The sequence below is a fragment of the Protopterus annectens genome, chromosome 7.part1, assembly GCF_019279795.1.
Source record: "Protopterus annectens isolate FY-2018-M chromosome 7.part1, PAN1.0, whole genome shotgun sequence".
NCBI lineage: Eukaryota > Metazoa > Chordata > Ceratodontiformes > Protopteridae > Protopterus > Protopterus annectens.
The window spans coordinates 523,575,468-523,594,277 of record NC_056740.1 but is presented as its reverse complement, the minus strand read 5'-3'; the positions used below and the strand labels follow the sequence as shown (position 1 = coordinate 523,594,277).

The window sequence follows — 18,810 nt, the reverse complement described above, 5'->3', positions numbered from 1 at the left end:
CTCCTCTACGAGTTCACGTAGCATGCAACCCAGGACACCGTCTGGTCCCATGGATGCTGTATTTTTAGCTTTGCTGAGAGCAGCTCTCACCTGGACATCTGAGATGTCATGGAGGTTGCATTCAGCTGAGATAATTATTTCATCTTTTGGGGGAGAGGGAGGGGAGAAATTTGCACTGAACTTGTCTGCCAGTATGTTGGCAATATCTGTGGGTTCAGTGTATTTTTTGCCGTTATGAACTAACTCTGAGCATATCTGAGGGTTTCCGCCCAGGTTTCTAACATAACTGAAGAAGGCCTTGTGGTTATCGTTAGTGTCCTTAGCGATTCTTCTCTCAAAGTTGGCCTTTGATGATTTTATGAGCAAACATAGTTTTTTGCTAGTGCTGATCAGAGATTCCTTCCCTTTATGGGATTTTGCTCTGTCTTGCAGAAGCTTCCTTCTCTTGTTATAAAGTTTGTTTATGGCTGGAGTCCACCAGATAGGACGCCTGCCTTTGGTGGAAAGGGTCTTGGTTTTATTTGGGATTGCATGATCCATGCAGTCTTGGAGATGCCCGTAGAAAGCATTTGTGAAGGATTCAGCAGTGTGGGATGTGGTTTCCACTGGCCCAGGGGGCTTGAAGGATACCATTTCAGTCCTAAGGAGTGTAAAGTCGGCTTTTGAGAAGTTTCTCACTGTGGTCTTTTGTGCTGGGGGTGGAGGTGGGATATGAATATCTAGAGTTATTAGTTTATAGTCTGATCTCACTAGTGAGGGGTATACTTCCGGTTTTGAGCATTTTGTCCCCATGTTTGTGATGATCAGGTCAAGTACATTATTTCCCCTTGTGGGGGAGGTGACTAGTTGTTCCATCGCATTTGAGTTGATGAATTCCAGGAACCTTTGGGCTAGGGTGTTGGGGCTTGAATAATGCACCCAGTCTATGTTTGGGTAGTTGAAGTCTCGCAATATGATGATATTTGGTGAGACATTCATATCCTCCAGTGTCTTCAGGAAGGCTGAATGGAGTTCCTGAGATTGAGAGGGTGGTCTGTAGCATGCTACAAGTTGTATAGCAGTTTTGCCTATGGTTAGTTGCACATGGATGGTCTCCGCTGCTTCGTGTGTTGCCACTAACCTGGAGGTGTGGGTGTCTTTAATGAATATGGACACTCCCCCTCCTTTTGTGGTTCGCCCAGGCTTTGGGGCCGAAATGCATGATACGAGGTATACCCTGGTAGGGCTGGGGTGCTCTCAGGAGCCTTGAACCAGGTTTCAGTTACTGCATAGACATCAATGCTTTCCATAATGAGGAGTGCTTCGAGAGCCTGCATCTTGAGATTTAGACTTCTGGCATTGAGCAGCATTACCCTTAGTTTTTTTTCCTTTTTTGTTTTCTAAGGTGGTGGGTTTGTCTTTTGAGCCTTGCCTAAAAAAGGCACTATGGGGGGGGCAAGAGCCTTAGCCAATATCCGGAAGCCCAGTGGTGACAGGTGCAAGCCGTCCCTCCGTATCAGGAGTCTAAGTAATGAAGTGGATTGGTTTGTGACAGCCCACATTTAAGGAGGTGCTAGAAACGAAAACAAAGTGTTGAATACGTTTATGTGTTTTGTTGTTTTGTGGCTTTTACTATTAAACGGAAGTCTGCCTACATTTCTCTCTGTGGCTTTATTGTTTCACTGAACAGTGGCATCCAGGTTCATTTTTCAGTTTATTAGCATACTACTTGTGTAAAAATGCCTGAAATCTACAAATGAAGCATCATCTGACAACTGTAGCTAGACATTCTGGCAAACACAGGACTGCGTATGTGTATATTTATATGCATACATATATAGTACATGTACTGTAACCTAGGTTTTAGATAAAAAAAGGTCAATAAGACAATTTACTCAGCTGGTTTCAGTGCATTAACATGCAACTATTTCTCTGCTGGTTCAAGTCAAAGCAGAACAGTGTAAAAACGTACTCCTTTCCTCTATAGGTGATTAATCTGTTCCTTACCTTTAAGGAGTTCTTTCAAAGACATAGCCAACAAAAGATGGAATGATATTCACAATCCTCTCATGGCATATCAAAGTTGCCCCAAGTGATTAGTCTGTATTTCTTCCATTCTTGACTATGGAACTGCCCCCCGGTAAGCTTTGGCATTCTGTAAACTAACTGACCACCCCAATTTTAAGTTTTTCTTCTACTTCTCTATGCTAACCTTTGACCTTCTGACCATTCTCACCTTACTATGTTCATTAATGTTTCCCCATACATTTTCATAAACCAAGAGCTGGACACTGATGCTCACAGGCTGTCATGCTGTTGATAAGGCATTTTGAGTGAAGTCCTAACGTTAATCCAAGTACGCTAATGTGCAGCAATAGCAACATGAGGATTTGCACGTTCCTACATCTGTTGGCATACAAGAGTTATACTAGTCCAACTGCTGCTTTCTTTGACATCTATATCTGAGGGGGGGGTACCCAGATGATGCAATACTCACAGAATGTTCCTAGATGGTCCCCAAACATTTGGGCAACGACTTAAAGCTTGGTTAAAAGCTAAGTGGGCAGATGCTCTGTCTATGAGCCACTGAACCTGTGGTCAGAGAGATGGTACTCTGCACTTTTCTATACATTTTCTATTAAAGTTCTCTTTAAGACTTGTAGTCCCATTTCAGTTTTGAACCAATGTTATCCTTTATACTTTACTTATCTGTCTTAGGAAGCATTTACAAAGACATGAGACTGAATTAATCTGTGCAGCAGATTTTGTGTTGTTTAAAAACATTTATTCATTTTTTAATAAACTATGATTTTTATGTACAAATGTAAATATACAATTTAGCCCATTCATTTATGTTCTCTACCCAACCCCATTGAGGTTGCCTGTCACAATACAACCACGGAGTGAAGCTGCAGGTGTTCCCTTACTACTCCTAAGGCACAACATACATTGTTTCATAATGCAAGATATGCGCTATAACAGACAGAATGAGATGCCTTTACAAGCAATTACAGGCTCACCAGCTCCTAACCCCAGCCTATGTTCACCCTCTCTGTCATGTAAATAGAATACTGCTGTAGGGTATGAGTTCTTATCAAACATGCCCAATTTGCAGGCGGAGTTTGATGCTAGGTTCATTGAGTTAAGTACTCTTTTGCATGTCAAGGTGCTTACAAAGAAGCTTTTTGTTCCAGTTTTCAGAGCTTTTAAGGCACTACTGTTCCACGGCAAAGATGTTATGTGGGTTCACCCACAGCATATCTCCCCTCTGCAGATTTCACCTTACCCTTAAAGCAGCAACCACGTCTGTGGTCTGCTACGGTGGTTGTAACACCACAGGTCTTGCTGTCAGCCAAACTGTTATTGCTCTTTGCCTTTTTCAACCATTTCACTTTCTGAAGGACAGTTCTGTGATACTATTATGAGCAGCAAATTCCCAAGGTGAATTTAAGTAATCATATGCTTAATTATAAGATGAAAAAATACACATAATTCCTAACACACTCATGTGCACGCACACATGTAGTGTCTAGTTCAGAGCAGACAGAATCTGTTTTAGTTTGGAAGGACCGGTGGTCATCCTTCATACTTTCAAATTTGAATGGTACATTCAGATACAAACACATTGTGACTAATGTCTTGGATCACTTACCAGTGTGCAACAGGCAGTCACTTCCACTGTCCTAATAAATAGCATTTAAGGTAGTTATACTAACTTTAGTTAATACACAACTGAGGACTGCACATCATAAGGAAAGCTGCATCTCAGAAAGCAAAGAATAAACAGTAAAACCAGTTGGTTTAGCACAGATTTAACTGTGGCATCAGTTGCTCTTCAAGAACCATTACACCTGAGTGACACAGATGCTAAGGCATTGGTGACTGGGATTTTCCTTCTGTCTACTTTGTGTGCATTTCATTTAGATTTTCTTTCATAAATGTAGATATGGCTTCCAACCCGACCTTCAGGAAAGTGGGTATGAAACAAATCTGTAGTCTTCACATAATTATTGCCTGCTAGGAATGGAACAATTTCCTATTAAAAAACAAATAAACAAAAATTAAATATGCAAAGTGAAGTTATAACAGAGGTAGAAAATAGAAGTTATGTTCTTACCATAACGTTCCATGTTAGTTGTCTTCTTCTCGCCTTCTTCTTGCTGGATGGGATCGGAGCCGACCTCGGCCGACTCGCCACTCTAAAAGCTCGAGAGTTGGTTCCACCGGCTCGAGGCTCCCCTTATATCCCACAATGCTAGGCGTGAGTTACCTCAGATCTCGTTTGTAAGCTAGACCCAGCTTATAATAGTAGCAGAATAACTAGAAACAAAATCCACCTCTATAAACACGGGTGAAGAGAAGGGTGACCTACATCCTGATCTAGGAAATATGCACGGCAGAGCATATTCCTAAAGTAAAGAGGTGGTAGAAAGAGAGGTCACAATCAAACTCCTCTAAGTCTGTCCAGGCCAGGGGGAAGGAGGGTGGGACGCAAGAAGAAGGCGAGAAGAAGACAACTAACATGGAACGTTATGGTAAGAACATAACTTCTATATGTTAAGTTGTCTATCTCGCCTTCATTCTTGCTGGATGGGACCGTGTCCCTAGCACCTTGTCCTGGGTGGCCTAATGGAACAGACTCTTGAGAACAGTGGAACCAAAGTTAGCTCTATGCCTAGAAGCTAAATCCAACTTATAATGAGAAATGAAAGTGTGAGGAGTAGCCCAAGTAGCCGCTGCACAAATGGTGTCAATAGGCAGTCTGTCTTGGAAGGCTATAGAAGTAGCCAAAGCTCTGGCAGAATGGGCTTTAGGTTTGTTAGGCAGCTTTTGGTGTCTAATTTCATAAACAAGGGAAATCAGTGATGTTAGCCATCTAGATAATGATACCTTTGAAACTGAAAGTCCCTTTCTGCCTTCTGCATAAGAGACAAACAGCTGGTCAGATTTTCTGAATTGTTTGGTTCTATCCAAATAGTACCTTAACTGACGATGAACATCTAGCCAATGCAATTTTGTTCAGACCTGTTAGAATATTCTGGAAAAACACAGGAGGTCAATGCTTTGATTTAGGTTAGACGCCGAGGCTATCTTAGGTAAAAAGACGGGTTGGTTCAGAAGATACCCTGTCCTTATGGAACAACAGATAAGGAGGTCGACAGCTGAGTGCATGAAGTTCTGAAACTCTTCTAGCTGAAGTAATAGCCACTAGAAAGAGTGTCTTCCATGATAACAATTTTAAAGAACAGGAGGCTGCAGGTTCGAAAGGGGAAAGAATCAAAGAGCTAAGAACTAAATTTAGGTCCCAAGGAGGAGGAGGAGGATTTCTTATAGGAGGTCTGAGTAGAAAAACTCCCTTCAAAAAGGCTTTACAAAGCTTGTGGGACATGATAGCAGACTCTGAAATGCCCACATGAAAGTTAGAAATAGCTGCCAATTGAACTTTAAGAGTAGAAGGAGATGAACCTGCATGGAAGAGTTCAGCTAGAAAATCAAGGACCATTTGGATGGAAGCAGTGAAAGGATCTATGTCCTTTCCTTGAGCCCAATAGGCGAAACGTTTCCACTTACTCAAATAAACCTTCCGAGTGGAAGATTTATGGGAAGCTATCAAAATATCTCGGACAGAGTGAGATATTTGAGGAAGCCTGGCTAAGGTTGGAATTGGAGGAACCAAGCAGTGAGGTTCAGAGAGGGAAGGGAGCGATGAAACTGACCCGACTGATGGATCAAAAGATCTGGAACTAGGTCCAGATGCCAAGGTCGCTCCAACAGAAAATGATGTAGAAAGGGGAACCAAACCTGTCGAGGCCAGTAAGGAGCAATGAGGATCAACGAGGCCTTCTGAGCGATAGCTTTCTGTATCACTTGAGAGATTAGTGGGAAGGGAGAAAATGCATACAAAAGTCCCTGGGGCCAAACTTGGACTAGAGCGTCTCTGCTGGGCTGGCCTGGTAAGGGGAATAGGGTGAAATAATCTCTGCACTTGCTGTTTTGGGGAGTAGCAAAAAGGTCGCAGCAAGGTTGACCCCACTTGAGAAAAATTTCTCTCACAACAGAGTCTTTCAGAGACCACTCGTGAGGCATGAGGATAGCTCTGCTCAATTTATCCGCAATATGACTGGACTTCCCGGGGATGTGCGTTGCTATCAGAAACCGCTGAGAAGAAATCGCCCATTGCCACAGTCTGAGTGCTTCTCGACACAGGGGGTAGGACCTGGTTCCGCCTTGTTTGTTGATATACCACACTACAGACATATTGTCCGTCTGGATTGCTATCGTTCCCAAGGGAAGAGAGTCTTGAAGGGCTTGCAACGCTAAAAGCACTGCTCTCATCTCTAGAACATTTATGTGCAAGTGGCATTCGTTTGGTTGCCATGTGCCCTGGACAGTTCTGCCCTGATAATGCCCCCCCCACCCGATCAGGGAGGCGTCCGTTGTCAGAGTAGCAACCAGAGGGGAAGGGACAAAGGGTCTTCCCAATAAGAGCTGAGGGGAAGACATCCACCACAGAAGATGATTCCTGCATGTCTGCGTAATCATAATGGTGTGGGACATCGGAAGTTGCTGGTATGACCATTGCATGAAGAGCATCCATTGAAGGATTCTCATGTGGAATCTGGCTAATGGAAGCAGAGGAATGGCAGCCGCCATAATCCCCAACACTTTCAAAACTAACCTGGCTTTGATTCTGTTGCTGCTGAAGAGGAGCGAGACCAGTTTGTCTATGACTGTTACTCTCTGATCTGTTAGTCTCGCAGACATGTAGAGTGTGTCTAGAAGTGCGTCTATGAAGGTAATAGTACCACAAGGCGACAAAACAGACTTTTCGCAATTTATTGAAATGCCTAAATTTTGACAAATGCGAAGGTGTAGTCCCTGGCCATTAGAAGAAGATGCTTGGTGGGAGCTGTGAGGAGCCAGTCGTCCAAATATGGAAACACCTGGAATCCTTGGCGTCTCAGGTGAGAAGCTACCACTGCCATGCATTTGGTAAACACCGGGGCAGTGGTGAGACCAAAGGGCAGGGCCCTGAATTGAAAATGACTGGTTCCCAGCCTGAAGCGGGGGAATCTTCTGGAGCGTCTGGTCATTTTATGTGATAGTACGCATCCTGAAGGTCTATAGAGCACATCCAGTTTCCTTTCCCAAAGGGAAGGATGGACTGCAGCGTGACCATCCGAAATCTTGTTTTCTTGACTGACTTGTTCAAGATACTGAGATCCAAAATTGGTCTCCAGTCCCCTGTCTTCTTTGGAACTAAAAAGAACCTGGAGTAGATTCCGGATCCTTGCTGGTCTGCTGGAACTGGCTGAATTGCTCTTTTTGCAAGCAGCTTTGAAATTTCCAAAGCTGCAAGATCCCTTTGAGCGGGTGGAACATCTGGAAGGGATTTTTTTGATTGGTTTGGAATGCGAACGAAAGGAATGTAATAGCCTTCGGAAATGATGGACTGTACCCATTTGTCTTGAGTTAGGGATAGCCAGGCTTCTGGGTACAGTGACAATCTTCCCCCGACTGCCTCCGAAGGTGGGCAGTCGGGCAACACCTCAGGGATGCTGAAAGGGCTTATCAGAGAAGGCTTCTCGACTGCCCTGGTTCTGCGGACCCCCCCTGCCTCTAGGGCGACGTCTACCATTGTTGTTCCCCCCTCTGCCTCTGGCGGGAACCGACTCTGTGCGTCAGGCGAAGTCCCTTGAGATTGTTTGCGGAACCACATTTTCCCACTTTTCTGGCCTTTGGGGTAAGGCCTAGAAGGAGTAGAGAAACGGACTCCGACGGCAGAAAGAGTCTTGCCATCCGTCTCGCACCTAGTCAAGGTTTCTTTCACTTGAGGACCAAAAAGAGATGATCCATCGAACGGGGAATTAGTGAAAGACGTTTTAAAGGGGTCCGCAAAGTTGCATAGCCGCATCCAGGCATGCCTGCGTAAGGCTACACCTGTCCCTGTGGCCCTGCTCGCTCCATCAGCCGCATACGAAAGGAGGCGCATGGAGGAGTTAGCTATGGAGTTCAGGGTAGCCAGCTGAGTGTTCATCTTGTCTTGAAAACCCGCAGCTGTAGGATCCTTCAACATGTCACTCGCTTCTTTGATCAAGTCTCTTTGAAGATGAGTAAAATGGCATAGGTAGTTCAGCGACGCATTGCAAAGGTCGCTGATGAGAACATCTGCTTCCGTACCTGTCCATAGACCTAGATTCCTTGTTAGGTGGATGGACAGGCACTGAAGGATCAGCTAGTTCCTTCTTAGTGGCAGCAGCAACCACCATAGCATCCACAGAAACTCCCTTGGTCAAAAATTGTTTATCCGCTGGTGCCGTGATAAATTTTGAGGGTCACCTGGGGATGGGGTACACTGAGTCAGGAGCCGTCCATGCCTTTTTGCTACCACCTGCATGAGGGGGTCAAGGGGAGACACCCAGGAGGTGGAAGGGCGAGAGCCAAACGCCTCAAGGTACACAGATTCATCCTCCGAAGGGTTGAGGGCTGGCCAATTTCCCTCTGCTTAAGGATTTCTAGAATGTCTGCAAATGAGACATCTTCAGAAGGGGAAGGGGGGGAACCCTCGGCATCCTCTAAATCTGTGTCAGAGGTGACGGACTCAGGTGAGTCTATGTGTTTCCTCTTACACTTTCTCTTCCGAGGGGCTCTTCTGCCAATTCAGGAGAGGCCTCGAAGAGGATGAGATCCCACAGGGGACTCCTGAGGAGCTGGCTCTCTGCGGCCTGGGATGAGGGAGTGAGTCGACTTGAGCTGAGGCACCGAAGAGGGAGGGGGGGACGGAGCCGACTGTGGAGTTGAACCAGGTTCCAACACACTCCGCATGACCTCGAACGCACCCTGTCAGGCAGAGCCAGAGGTCCCCGCTCAGCTAAAACCTCCCTCGGCACCGACAGTGATGGCTCCGAGGCCGATGTCGGAGCCGAACTCACCAGCGCCGAAGCCCGAGAGGAGAGTGGGGTCGGACAAGGGTCCGATGCCACTCACCCCTCGAGCCGACGAGGAAGTCCGGTGCCGAGATTCTTCTAAGGAAGAAATCGGAGCCGGCGATGGAGCCGAAGACATTTGTATCGGCTCCGGCTACCACAGTCTCGGTTCAACGCCTGCCCGGCTCAACGGAGTCGGAGGAGGAACATAATGAGGGACAGGGTCAGCCATCGACTGATGAGTCGGGCTCTGAAGCATTTGGGCCAGTGCCTCGGACTTGAGAAGTCGACTCACTACCCTCTGAAGGTCATGGTCCGAAAGCCTCGATGACCTAGAGGAGTGAGATCTATGGCTCCGTTCAGACAGCAGGGGAGATGCTGGAGCCGAATGAACAGAGCCAAGGGACGGTGACCTGGATCTTTCTAGATGTCGGTTCCGAAGGTCTGGTCGGAACCGACACAGGAATTTCCAATACCTCGGCTCCAGCTGGAGCCGAGGAACCCACAGAAACTGCAGTCTGAGACTCATCGGCTCCAGCCGGAGCCGATGTAGACAGAGGTTTCGAAGCCTTAGGTCTCAGCTCAGAAGCTGGAGCCGAGGACCTAGAAGCCTTGGAGGGCTTTCCCGAAGGAACAGTAAAGGAACCCTCAGGCTTAAGTAAACCTCTCAAAATAAGTTTGTTTTTTCTTTCCTGCAGGACCCTGGGGCTGAAGCCTTGGCATACAGCGCAGGAGTCATGCAGGTGTAAAGGTCCCAGGCAGTAGACACAAGAAGTGTGACCGTCTGTCAGAGACATTTTCTGACAGCACGAGTCACACTTCTTGAAGCCTGAGACCTTTGAGTCTTTAGACATTATAGAAGGAAGTGTAACCACACACACACAGTCAAACACACTGATTACCCCCTATACAAGTTTAAACTCAAAAAATAAAACACACTATCAAAGTTTTAAATTCTTGAGAAAACACACACACACCACTAGGGGATGGAAAAGGCCCAAAGGCCCGAGGGAAGAACTTATGAGTTCTTGTGGAAAAAGGGGGATAATAGAAGAGAAAAGGGGACAAAATCCACTAAACTAAGGGAAACAACTGTTAAGAATTAAACTAAAGGGGTTTAAGTAGACTAAATTTTACTCTACAATAACTCACCAAGAAGCCGGTAGAAACCAAACACCTCGATCGCTGTAGCGGCAAACGAGATCTGAGGTAACTCACGCCTAGCATTGTGGGATATAAGGGGAGCCTCGAGCCGGTGGAACCAACTCTCGAGCTTTTAGAGTGGCCGAGTCGGAGCCGAGGTCGGCTCCGAACCCATCCAGCAAGAATGAAGGCGAGATAGACAACTTAACATCTGCCAATATTAGAGAGTCTAGTAGTTCAATCTTTTATTTAAAGTGCTTATACTACACACACTATACCTTAATTTACTACTATGGCTGCACCTATGCTTGAAAAGTGGCCTTTGACCAGAGTACAGAACCTGAGTAATAAGAACTAAATTAGAATAATGTGTCATAATGCATTATCATAATTTGTAGCTCTTTCCCTGATACAATTATCTCAAGATATTTCTAGCAACTAATATAGTGTTCATAGCTATCTGTATGACTGTGACAGTTATTTACCTGGTTTGTGTTTTAATTTGGTTCACTGTGATCAGTATAATGTCCAGGTAAACAAACATATATAAATATTTTGGACTACACGTACTGTGATTAGTATACTTACTGTCCTGCCAGCACCTCTTCCCACCACCACTATGTGGGTCTCCTGTTGCTATGTGATATGGCACTTGTACTAGGTAGCATACAAGACTATCAATGGGGACAGCTGCACCAAGCCTAAGGTGATGAATGAGCAAAGAGTATAGTCCCAGATAGTTCACTTTTAATATCTGTCTGCTGCCATGATGTAGAATGTAACAATTAAGCTTGGTACCCACAAAATGGATATGTTATTTGCAGGCATTCAGAAATCTTTGTCCCCAAACTTAGCATTACAGCAGCTCACAATCCCTGCCCTTTACATTACTTAACTACAAATATAGCTCTAACTTCAAGTGTAAAACAATCAGACAGGGGAAGAGTCAGGATTAACAGCTGCAATTCTGAAGTGAAACAACACTTGAGAAGCTAGTTTGTATGCTGTATACACTACTACAAAATAATCATAATGCTTCTTAAAAATATGAAGGGGGGAAGGGGGGGCACAGGCGTATGCGTCCCACACGTTCCAGTCTCTACATGGCAGAATGCTTAATGAGTTTTTAGTTACTCATAAGTTGTCTTTTGCAGAGGTCATGAGGATTTTTACAGGAGGCTACAACGCTTAAGATGACAAGTAATGCTATTTATATACGTGGAAATACCTTCTGCAGTGTAACAAGGAAGGTGTTTCTGTAATGTTAGGCAGAATTGCCATGTTACCGAGGTTATTTGGTACAGCTGTTTGGTCTGAATTTAACTAAACATACATCAGGGTATACTGCTCGACTCTTTCAGAACATTTACCACACAGGCCTAATCTGGCTTTGTGCCTGAAGGGTACAGCGTTTCAAACCAGATGCAAATTTTGTTCATGGAAGACTGACTGAATCCTCTTTCTTAACACACTTCTTGCATCATCACTTAAGACATGAGCAAATGCATTTCTATAAACAAACCATGTTAACATCTTCACAGTTACAAACATACATCACATAAATAATTTTGTAATTATCATCATTCTAACATTACATACATCTTCAATTCTTGGCTTCCCTTAAACCTCAGTCCTGCTCCAAAACATTTAAAACATTATTCTGTGTGTATTGGTCCCACAGTTTCCATTTTTTCGATGTAGTTTGCGCCTATCCTTCTACCAATCCCACTTCCAGTTCTTTTATCTCTGTTGTAGTATTCATTTCTTCAGGTACAATTAGAGTTTGATTTCAATTTTCCAGTAATTTCTTTTTCGGCAGCCACCAGAATTAAATGCAACAAGGCCTTACTATGTCTAGGCAGTTCAGATCCTGTATCCCAGCTCCAAAAAAAAAATTTTCTTAATTACACCCACCTGCTCACTATTTTTCTGACAGAGTACCCTATAGGGAATCTTCAAAGTCGGTAATCTCATTACACTCCCAAAACATATACTCCCAGTTACCGCTTTTTTTCCCCACCATCATCCAACATTTGCACACTTATGTAACCAGCTTATTGTACGTTTTTAATTTTTTATATTTTTTCCCCTAACAGATTTGTTTTTCAATTGCATTGCACAGGTTATAGGTCATATTAAAGGTGGGAAAAGTTTTGAAATGATTTATTGTGGTCTCATTTTTTTATATCACAAAAACCTGGCATTTTAACAGGGGTGTGTACACTTTTTATATACACTATATGCACTTGTGTGTGTGTGTGAATATGTGTGTGTGTGTGTGTGTGTATATATATATATATATATATATATATATATATATATATATGTTGTGTCTTTTGGCTTTTCCCGGTTAGGGGTCGCCACAGCGGAACTCAGGTCCGCTAATGATTGGCAGTAGATTTTTACATGCCAAGTTGCCAGCTGTGATGCATAACCTTCAATGAAGGTACGCCCATTCACGCATGTCTCCACACAGAAGACGCTTTAGCTGAGAATCGAACAGGACGTCTTACTGTGAGGTGACAATGCAACCACAGCACCACCATATATATATATATATATATATATATATATATATATATATATATATATATATATATATATATATATATATATATACATATTTATATATATAGTATACACATATATGTGTAGGTGTATTACTTTTATGTAATATGGAGCTTTTCTCCCCAGGCCTCCATTGAAAAATGGGCTCCTTGAGCCGAGTGGGCCTCTCTGGTTATCAAACTGGAAATAAATAAAATAATAAATAAATAATATATGAGTGGCTGTGGAATTTTTATGTGTGCACAATATCAACATCTGTCTAGTCTGCTGCATACAGTCCAGTAGGCAGTTGTTTAACAGATGTGCAAGTTTGACAATCTTGAAGAAGGGAAATATTCCCTTTCCCTGAGAACTGTGCAATCTCAGACTAGGTATATATAATTTTCAATGGGTGTGGGGTTCAGCCATCCACAAGGGGGTACAGACAGCCTTGACCACTGAAAAAAAGAATATTTTACTTTTTGTTTTTTTCATGTGGAAGTCATACATGCTGAAGCAGTTTCTTGTTGCAGGCATAGTCCTGTGTTAACTTCTGTGTTTTTGACCATATGTGGTTAATAGTCACTTGACATTGGGTGTTTTTGCTAATATACAGCATGCCCATATATATATTATATAAATAAGATGTATATGTAAAGTATGGGTCTATAGTATGTTGCCGAAATGGCTAAACACTGAACGCCATTTCAGAGACACACAAAGAGTGAAATACAAGTTACGTGAATGGCCAGATCACAGATTTTCCTCCTAGGGAAAAAAATCGCTTGGCCGTTGCTGTGAAATTGCCCTTTACCCCACTGTAGTGCTATTTCAGAGTTTATATATTTAGTTGGGGGGGGGTGAAGCCTCCCACTTCATAATGTTTGAGATGGTGTGTCATGTCTGGTTGGTCTACTGATTTTTTTCCCTAGGGAAAAAATCAGTGATCTGGCCATTTGTGTAACTTGTATTTCGTTCTTTAGGTGTTGCTGAAATAGCGTTCATTGTTTAGCCGTTTCAGCAACATAATATGGACCCATAAATTATATATATTATACACACGCACATAGACACACACACACACACACACACACACACAAGCATACATACAGCATACACACGTATGGGAAATAGAAAATAACGTGAGATCATGACTATAAAGCCTCTTAAAGCCCAGCAAGTTGTAAGCTTGATAACAAAGCTTGTGAACCTATGTCTCATCACTACTGAATTCCCTCTTTCTTCAAAGAATTTCTTCAGTTCAAACCCCCGTTAGAAAGGGATGCCAGTACAGGATACAAGTTTTATGCATGAGAAGTGGTCTTTTCTTCCCTCTGAGACAGCTACATAAACAGTTAAATTTCTCTACTTCAGAACTTTCTTCTGAGTAGTAGTTTCACAGTGCAAAAGAACTTCAGAACTTAAGCTTTTACGGTTTATCCTATTTCCCTAGATCTACACCCTTCCGTACTTCTCCAAAAATGCAACTAAAAGGCATCCTTTATAAAGTCTCTAAAAATTTTACCTCTTCCAGACAGTACATGGCAACTTCTGAGAATTTTATCATTTTAGCTATGTGTTTTTTTATTCCAAGCAGCAGTTGTAATTAATGTTTAATTTCTATAGAGTATTTGGGCTGAAACACTTGAAGTGAATAAGAAGTTATGCACTCACCATAACGTTCCATCTGAGTAGGTAAACTTCATTTGTCAGCAACCTATGGGTTATCGGATCCACATCGGATCCGAGCCGGCAGTTTCCAACAGGTAAGATCCAAGCTCCAAGCTCCTCCCCTTACCCATAACTCCCTGCCATCCCTTCCAGACCTCAGATCGAGTTTGCCTAAAAGCAAGACCTGCAATCACAACCTGCCTAGTGTAAACTGGATACAATCCACCATGAAGCAGGAATATCTATGAACATCCGAAGAGGACAGGGGGAAGGAGGGAGGGATGGTTGCTGACAAATGAAGTTTACCTACTCAGATGGAATGTTATGGTGAGTACATAACTTCTTAATCTGAAATAGTTAACTTCATTTATGCATCAACCTATGGGACAGAGTCCCCAGCTACCTGAATCTTGGGAGGCCCTTATGGAAGGATGTTCCGGAGCACTGCAGAGCCAAACGATGCTTTTCCTCTGGAAACCAGATCTAACTTATAGTGGTTTATAAATGTATGAGAAGAAGCCCATGTGGCAGCAGAGCAAATGTCATCCAACGAAACTCTAGCTCAAAAAGCAGCAGAGGTAGAAACAGACCGAGTAGAATGGGCATGGACTCCATGAGGAGCAGGCCGGCCAGAACTCTCATAAGCCAGGAGAATACACTGGGAAATCCACCTGGACAGTGTGACTTTAGAAACCGATTTCCCCAAACTGGATTTAGCAGAGGACACAAACAGCTGGTCTGATTGCCTATGACCGGCTGTCCTGTGCAAATAGAATCTTAACTGTCTGTGTACATCCAAAGAGTGTAACTTGTATTCGCCTTTATTTTGGTAATTGGGAAAGAAGACTGGCAAATTAATAGACTGGTTGATGTTAGATTCAGAAGCAATTTTGGGCAGAAAAGAGGGATTGGTCCTGAGGAATATCCTATCCTTGTGGAAAGTCAAGTACGGTGGCTTGGCACAAAGGGCTTGAACTTCCGAAAACCCTTTTCGCCGAAGTAATAGCAACCAGAAAAGCCGTTTTCCAGGATAAGAATTTGAGATCTACCAAAGCAGCAGGCTCAAAGGGAGAAGCTGTTAAAGCCTGGAGTACCAGCAATAAGTCCCAAGGAGGAATTACATCCTTCACCGGAGGTCTTAGTAAGAAGGTGCCTTTTAAGAAGGCCCTACACAATCTGGATGAGGTCAAAGGGCCAAGATCACATCCAACATGGTAATGAGCGATTGCCGCCAATTGGACCTTGACTGTGGAAGAGCTAGCACCCTGATCAAATAATCCTGACAGAAAATCCACCACAGCTGGTAACAGAGCTGTAAAAGGATCTAGTTTCTGATGTTCTACCCAAATAGAAAAGCGTTTCCATTTGCTACGATAAACTTTCCTAGTAGACGGCTTGTGAGCAGCTACTAGGATCACTTTGACAGGGGAAGAGATACCGGGAGTCCTAGCTAACAGTGGAACTGGATCAACCAAGCCGCGAGCTTGAGGTTGTCCAGGTTCGGGGCTGGCAGGCCCAAAGGGCGAGATATCAGATCCGGGACAGGATCTAGAATCCAGGGAGGATTCACTAGATGAGACCATAGATATGGGAACCATGCCTGACGAGGCCAGAATGGGGCAAGAGGATTATTGTGCTCCCCAACCATCTGGCTTTCTGCAGAAACTTCAGCATCAGGGGAAGAGGCGGGTAAGCATAAAGTAGACCGGGTGGCCAAGCATGCACCAGAGCGTCTCTTGGTGATTCCCTGGGTGGGGGGAATTAGAGCGAAGTAGGTGTTGCACTTCATGTTTGAAGGAGAGGCGAAAAGATTGCAACAAGGTTGACCCCATTTGGGGAAGATCTGCTTCGCTACTTTGGGATTCAGAGACCACTCGTACGGCGAGAGGATGGTGCGACTCAATTTGTCCGCTAGGATGTTGGACCAGCCCGGAATGTGCGTCGCTATGAGAAAGCGGTTGGTGGAAATCTCCCATTCCCAAACTCTCATGGCCTCTCGACAAAGTGGATAGGACCTGGTTCCCCCTTGTTTGTTGATATACCAAACGACTGACATATTGTCTGTTTGGATCACAATAGTCCCAACGGGAAGAAGGCTCTGAAGTGCTTGCAACGCTAACAGCACTGCCCTCATCTCTAGGACATTGATATGCAGTGAGGTCTCCATCTGGTTCCACGTGCCTTGGACGGTCCTGCCCAAACAATGCCCCCGCCCACCCGAGGCCAAAGGTGTCCGTGGTCACCATGGCTAGGGGAGGGGACATAGAGAAGGGTCACCCCTTTTAGAGGTCCGGAGACTGGAGCCACCATAAGAGGGCTCTCCTGCAAACCCTGCTGAGAGGGACAGGATGGCTCAGGGGATAATGCAGGAAGGACCATTGGACTTGGAGGGTCCATTGCAGAATCCTCATATTTAGGCGCGCCATGGGAAGGAGATTGATGGTAACCGCCATCGAGCCTAGGGCCCTCAGGACCAATTCCGCTGGAGGGGCTGGGCAATGAAGAATGGCCTGCACATGGAGTCTTAGAGATCGCATCCGGTCCGGAGTTAAGAAGGCTAAGAGCTGGTTTGTGTCCAACCTGGCTCCGATAAAATCTATGATCTGAGTTGGGAGCAAGGAGGATTTTCCAGCATGGATCGTGATCCCCAGCTGGGGAACTAGTCGAAGAAAGAAATTCCTGGCTGTGCAGAGTAGATGCCTTGTGGGGGCAGTGAGGAGCCAGTCATCCAGGTTTGGAAAGACCCGAATTCCCTGGAGTCTCAGGTGGGCCGCTACCACCGTTAACACTTTGGTGAACACCCGGGGGGCCGTGGTGAGACCAAAGGGGAGGACCCTGAATTGGTAATGGCTGGCTCCTAGCCTGAAGCGGAGAAACCTCCTGGATCGTCTGTCCATCAAGATGTGGTAGTACGCATCCTTGAGGTCTATGGAGCACATCCAGTCGTTCTCCTGCAAGAGGGGGAGAATGGACTGAAGAGTGACCATCCGGAACTTTTCTTTGGCTGCTACCAGGTTCAAGAGGGATAGGTCGAGGATTGGTCTTAAGTCCCTCGTCTTTTTTGGCACCAAGAAGAACCTGGAGTAAAAGCCTGATCCGTACTGGTCTGGGGGGACATGCTGGATCACTCTTTTTTCTAGCAGCTGACGAATTTCTGCAGCTGTGACCTCCCTCTGATCAGGTGGGACATCGGGGAGGTATTTGGGTCTGAGTGGGGGATGGAGAAACGGAATCTCGTAGCCTCTGGATATAATTCGAAGCACCCAGCGGTCTGTTGTGATGGACTCCCAAGCTGCTAGGTGCTTCGAGAAACACCCCCCCAACTGCCTCCAGAGTGGAGCATTCGGGTAACCCCTCAGGGTTGCTGTGTGGGCCAATCAGAGAAAGGTTCTCTGGACCCAAAGTTCTTCGAGCCCCCTCTGCCTCTAGGGCGGCGTCCACCCTGTCCTCCTCTGCCTCTGAAGGATGGGTTTTCCAGAGCAAAACAGGATTGTTGAGACTTTCAGAACCACATCTTCTTCTGTCCCTTTTGGTTCTTTGAGAAGGATCTCTGGGGAACAGAGAAGCAGGCTCCGATGGCAGACAACATCTTCCTGTCCTTCTCGCTCTGGACCAAGGTGTCGCATACGGTCTTGCCAAAGAGGGCAGAACCATCAAACGGGGCATTAGCGAATGACGCCTTGAAGGGTTCCACAAAATCACAGTGGCGGAGCCACGCCTGTCGCCTTAGGACGACGCACACTCCGCTAGCTCTAGCAACTCCTTCCGTAGCATGGGACAGTAGCCGCATAGAGGTATTGGAAATAGACCTGAGAGTGGTCATTCGGGTAGAGTACACCTGTTTGTCCTCTGCCGACATGGACTCTGGGGGCGACCCAGCATATTCTTTAATAAGATCCCGCTGGAGCCAGATGACGTGTGCCATGTAGTTCAGCGGCCTTATGGAGAAGGTGGCTGAAGCAAACATCTGCTTCCCCAAATGGTCCATCGCCTGAGACCCCTTGTCTGGGGGATGGACCGAGGGACTCTCCTGGGCCAGTTCCCTTTTGGTGGCTGCCACCACCAACATGGCATCTACAGGGGCTCCCTTACTCCAATGTGACCTTCCTGGGGGGGGGCTAAGAATTCTGTCTGGCCTCTTAGGGACGGGCTCCACAGTGTCCGGCTCTTTCCATGCCCTGGTAGTGATCAGATCTACCAGGGGATCAGCTGGAGGGGACACCCAAGAGGTAGACGGGCCTACTTCAAACACCTCCAGGAACACGGACTTGTCTGAGGTAGGCTTTGGGGCGGACCACCCCCCTCTGATCCTGAGCATCTCCATGATGTCTCCAAATGAGACATCTTCGGGGGGTGATCTTGGGGAACCTTCCCCTTCCTCCAAGTCCGTGTTCTCTGTCAAAGACTCAGGGGAGTCCAAGTGCCTTCTTTTGCACTTGCATTTGTGAGGAACTTCCTCGGGGGGGGGGGCTGTCCGAGGAGGCCTCACCAACCACATCCTGTTCCAACAAGGGAACGATCTGGGACGTCTGAGCAGGCTGTC

The 18,810-nt window shown here is 45.4% G+C and overlaps 1 protein-coding gene across 1 annotated transcript in view; it reads right to left on the bottom strand.

The window, feature by feature from the left end:
* Nucleotides 1-2,743: 2,743 nt before the first annotated feature.
* Nucleotides 2,744-18,810, bottom strand: part of PIGB (phosphatidylinositol glycan anchor biosynthesis class B) — a 369,888-nt gene continuing 353,821 nt past the window's right edge. Inside the window, exon 12 of the mRNA XM_044078951.1 lies at nt 2,744-4,015. Within this exon, the coding sequence (XP_043934886.1) occupies nt 3,896-4,015 (120 nt within the window). The 3' untranslated portion in view covers nt 2,744-3,895. The remainder of the gene's footprint in view (nt 4,016-18,810) is intronic.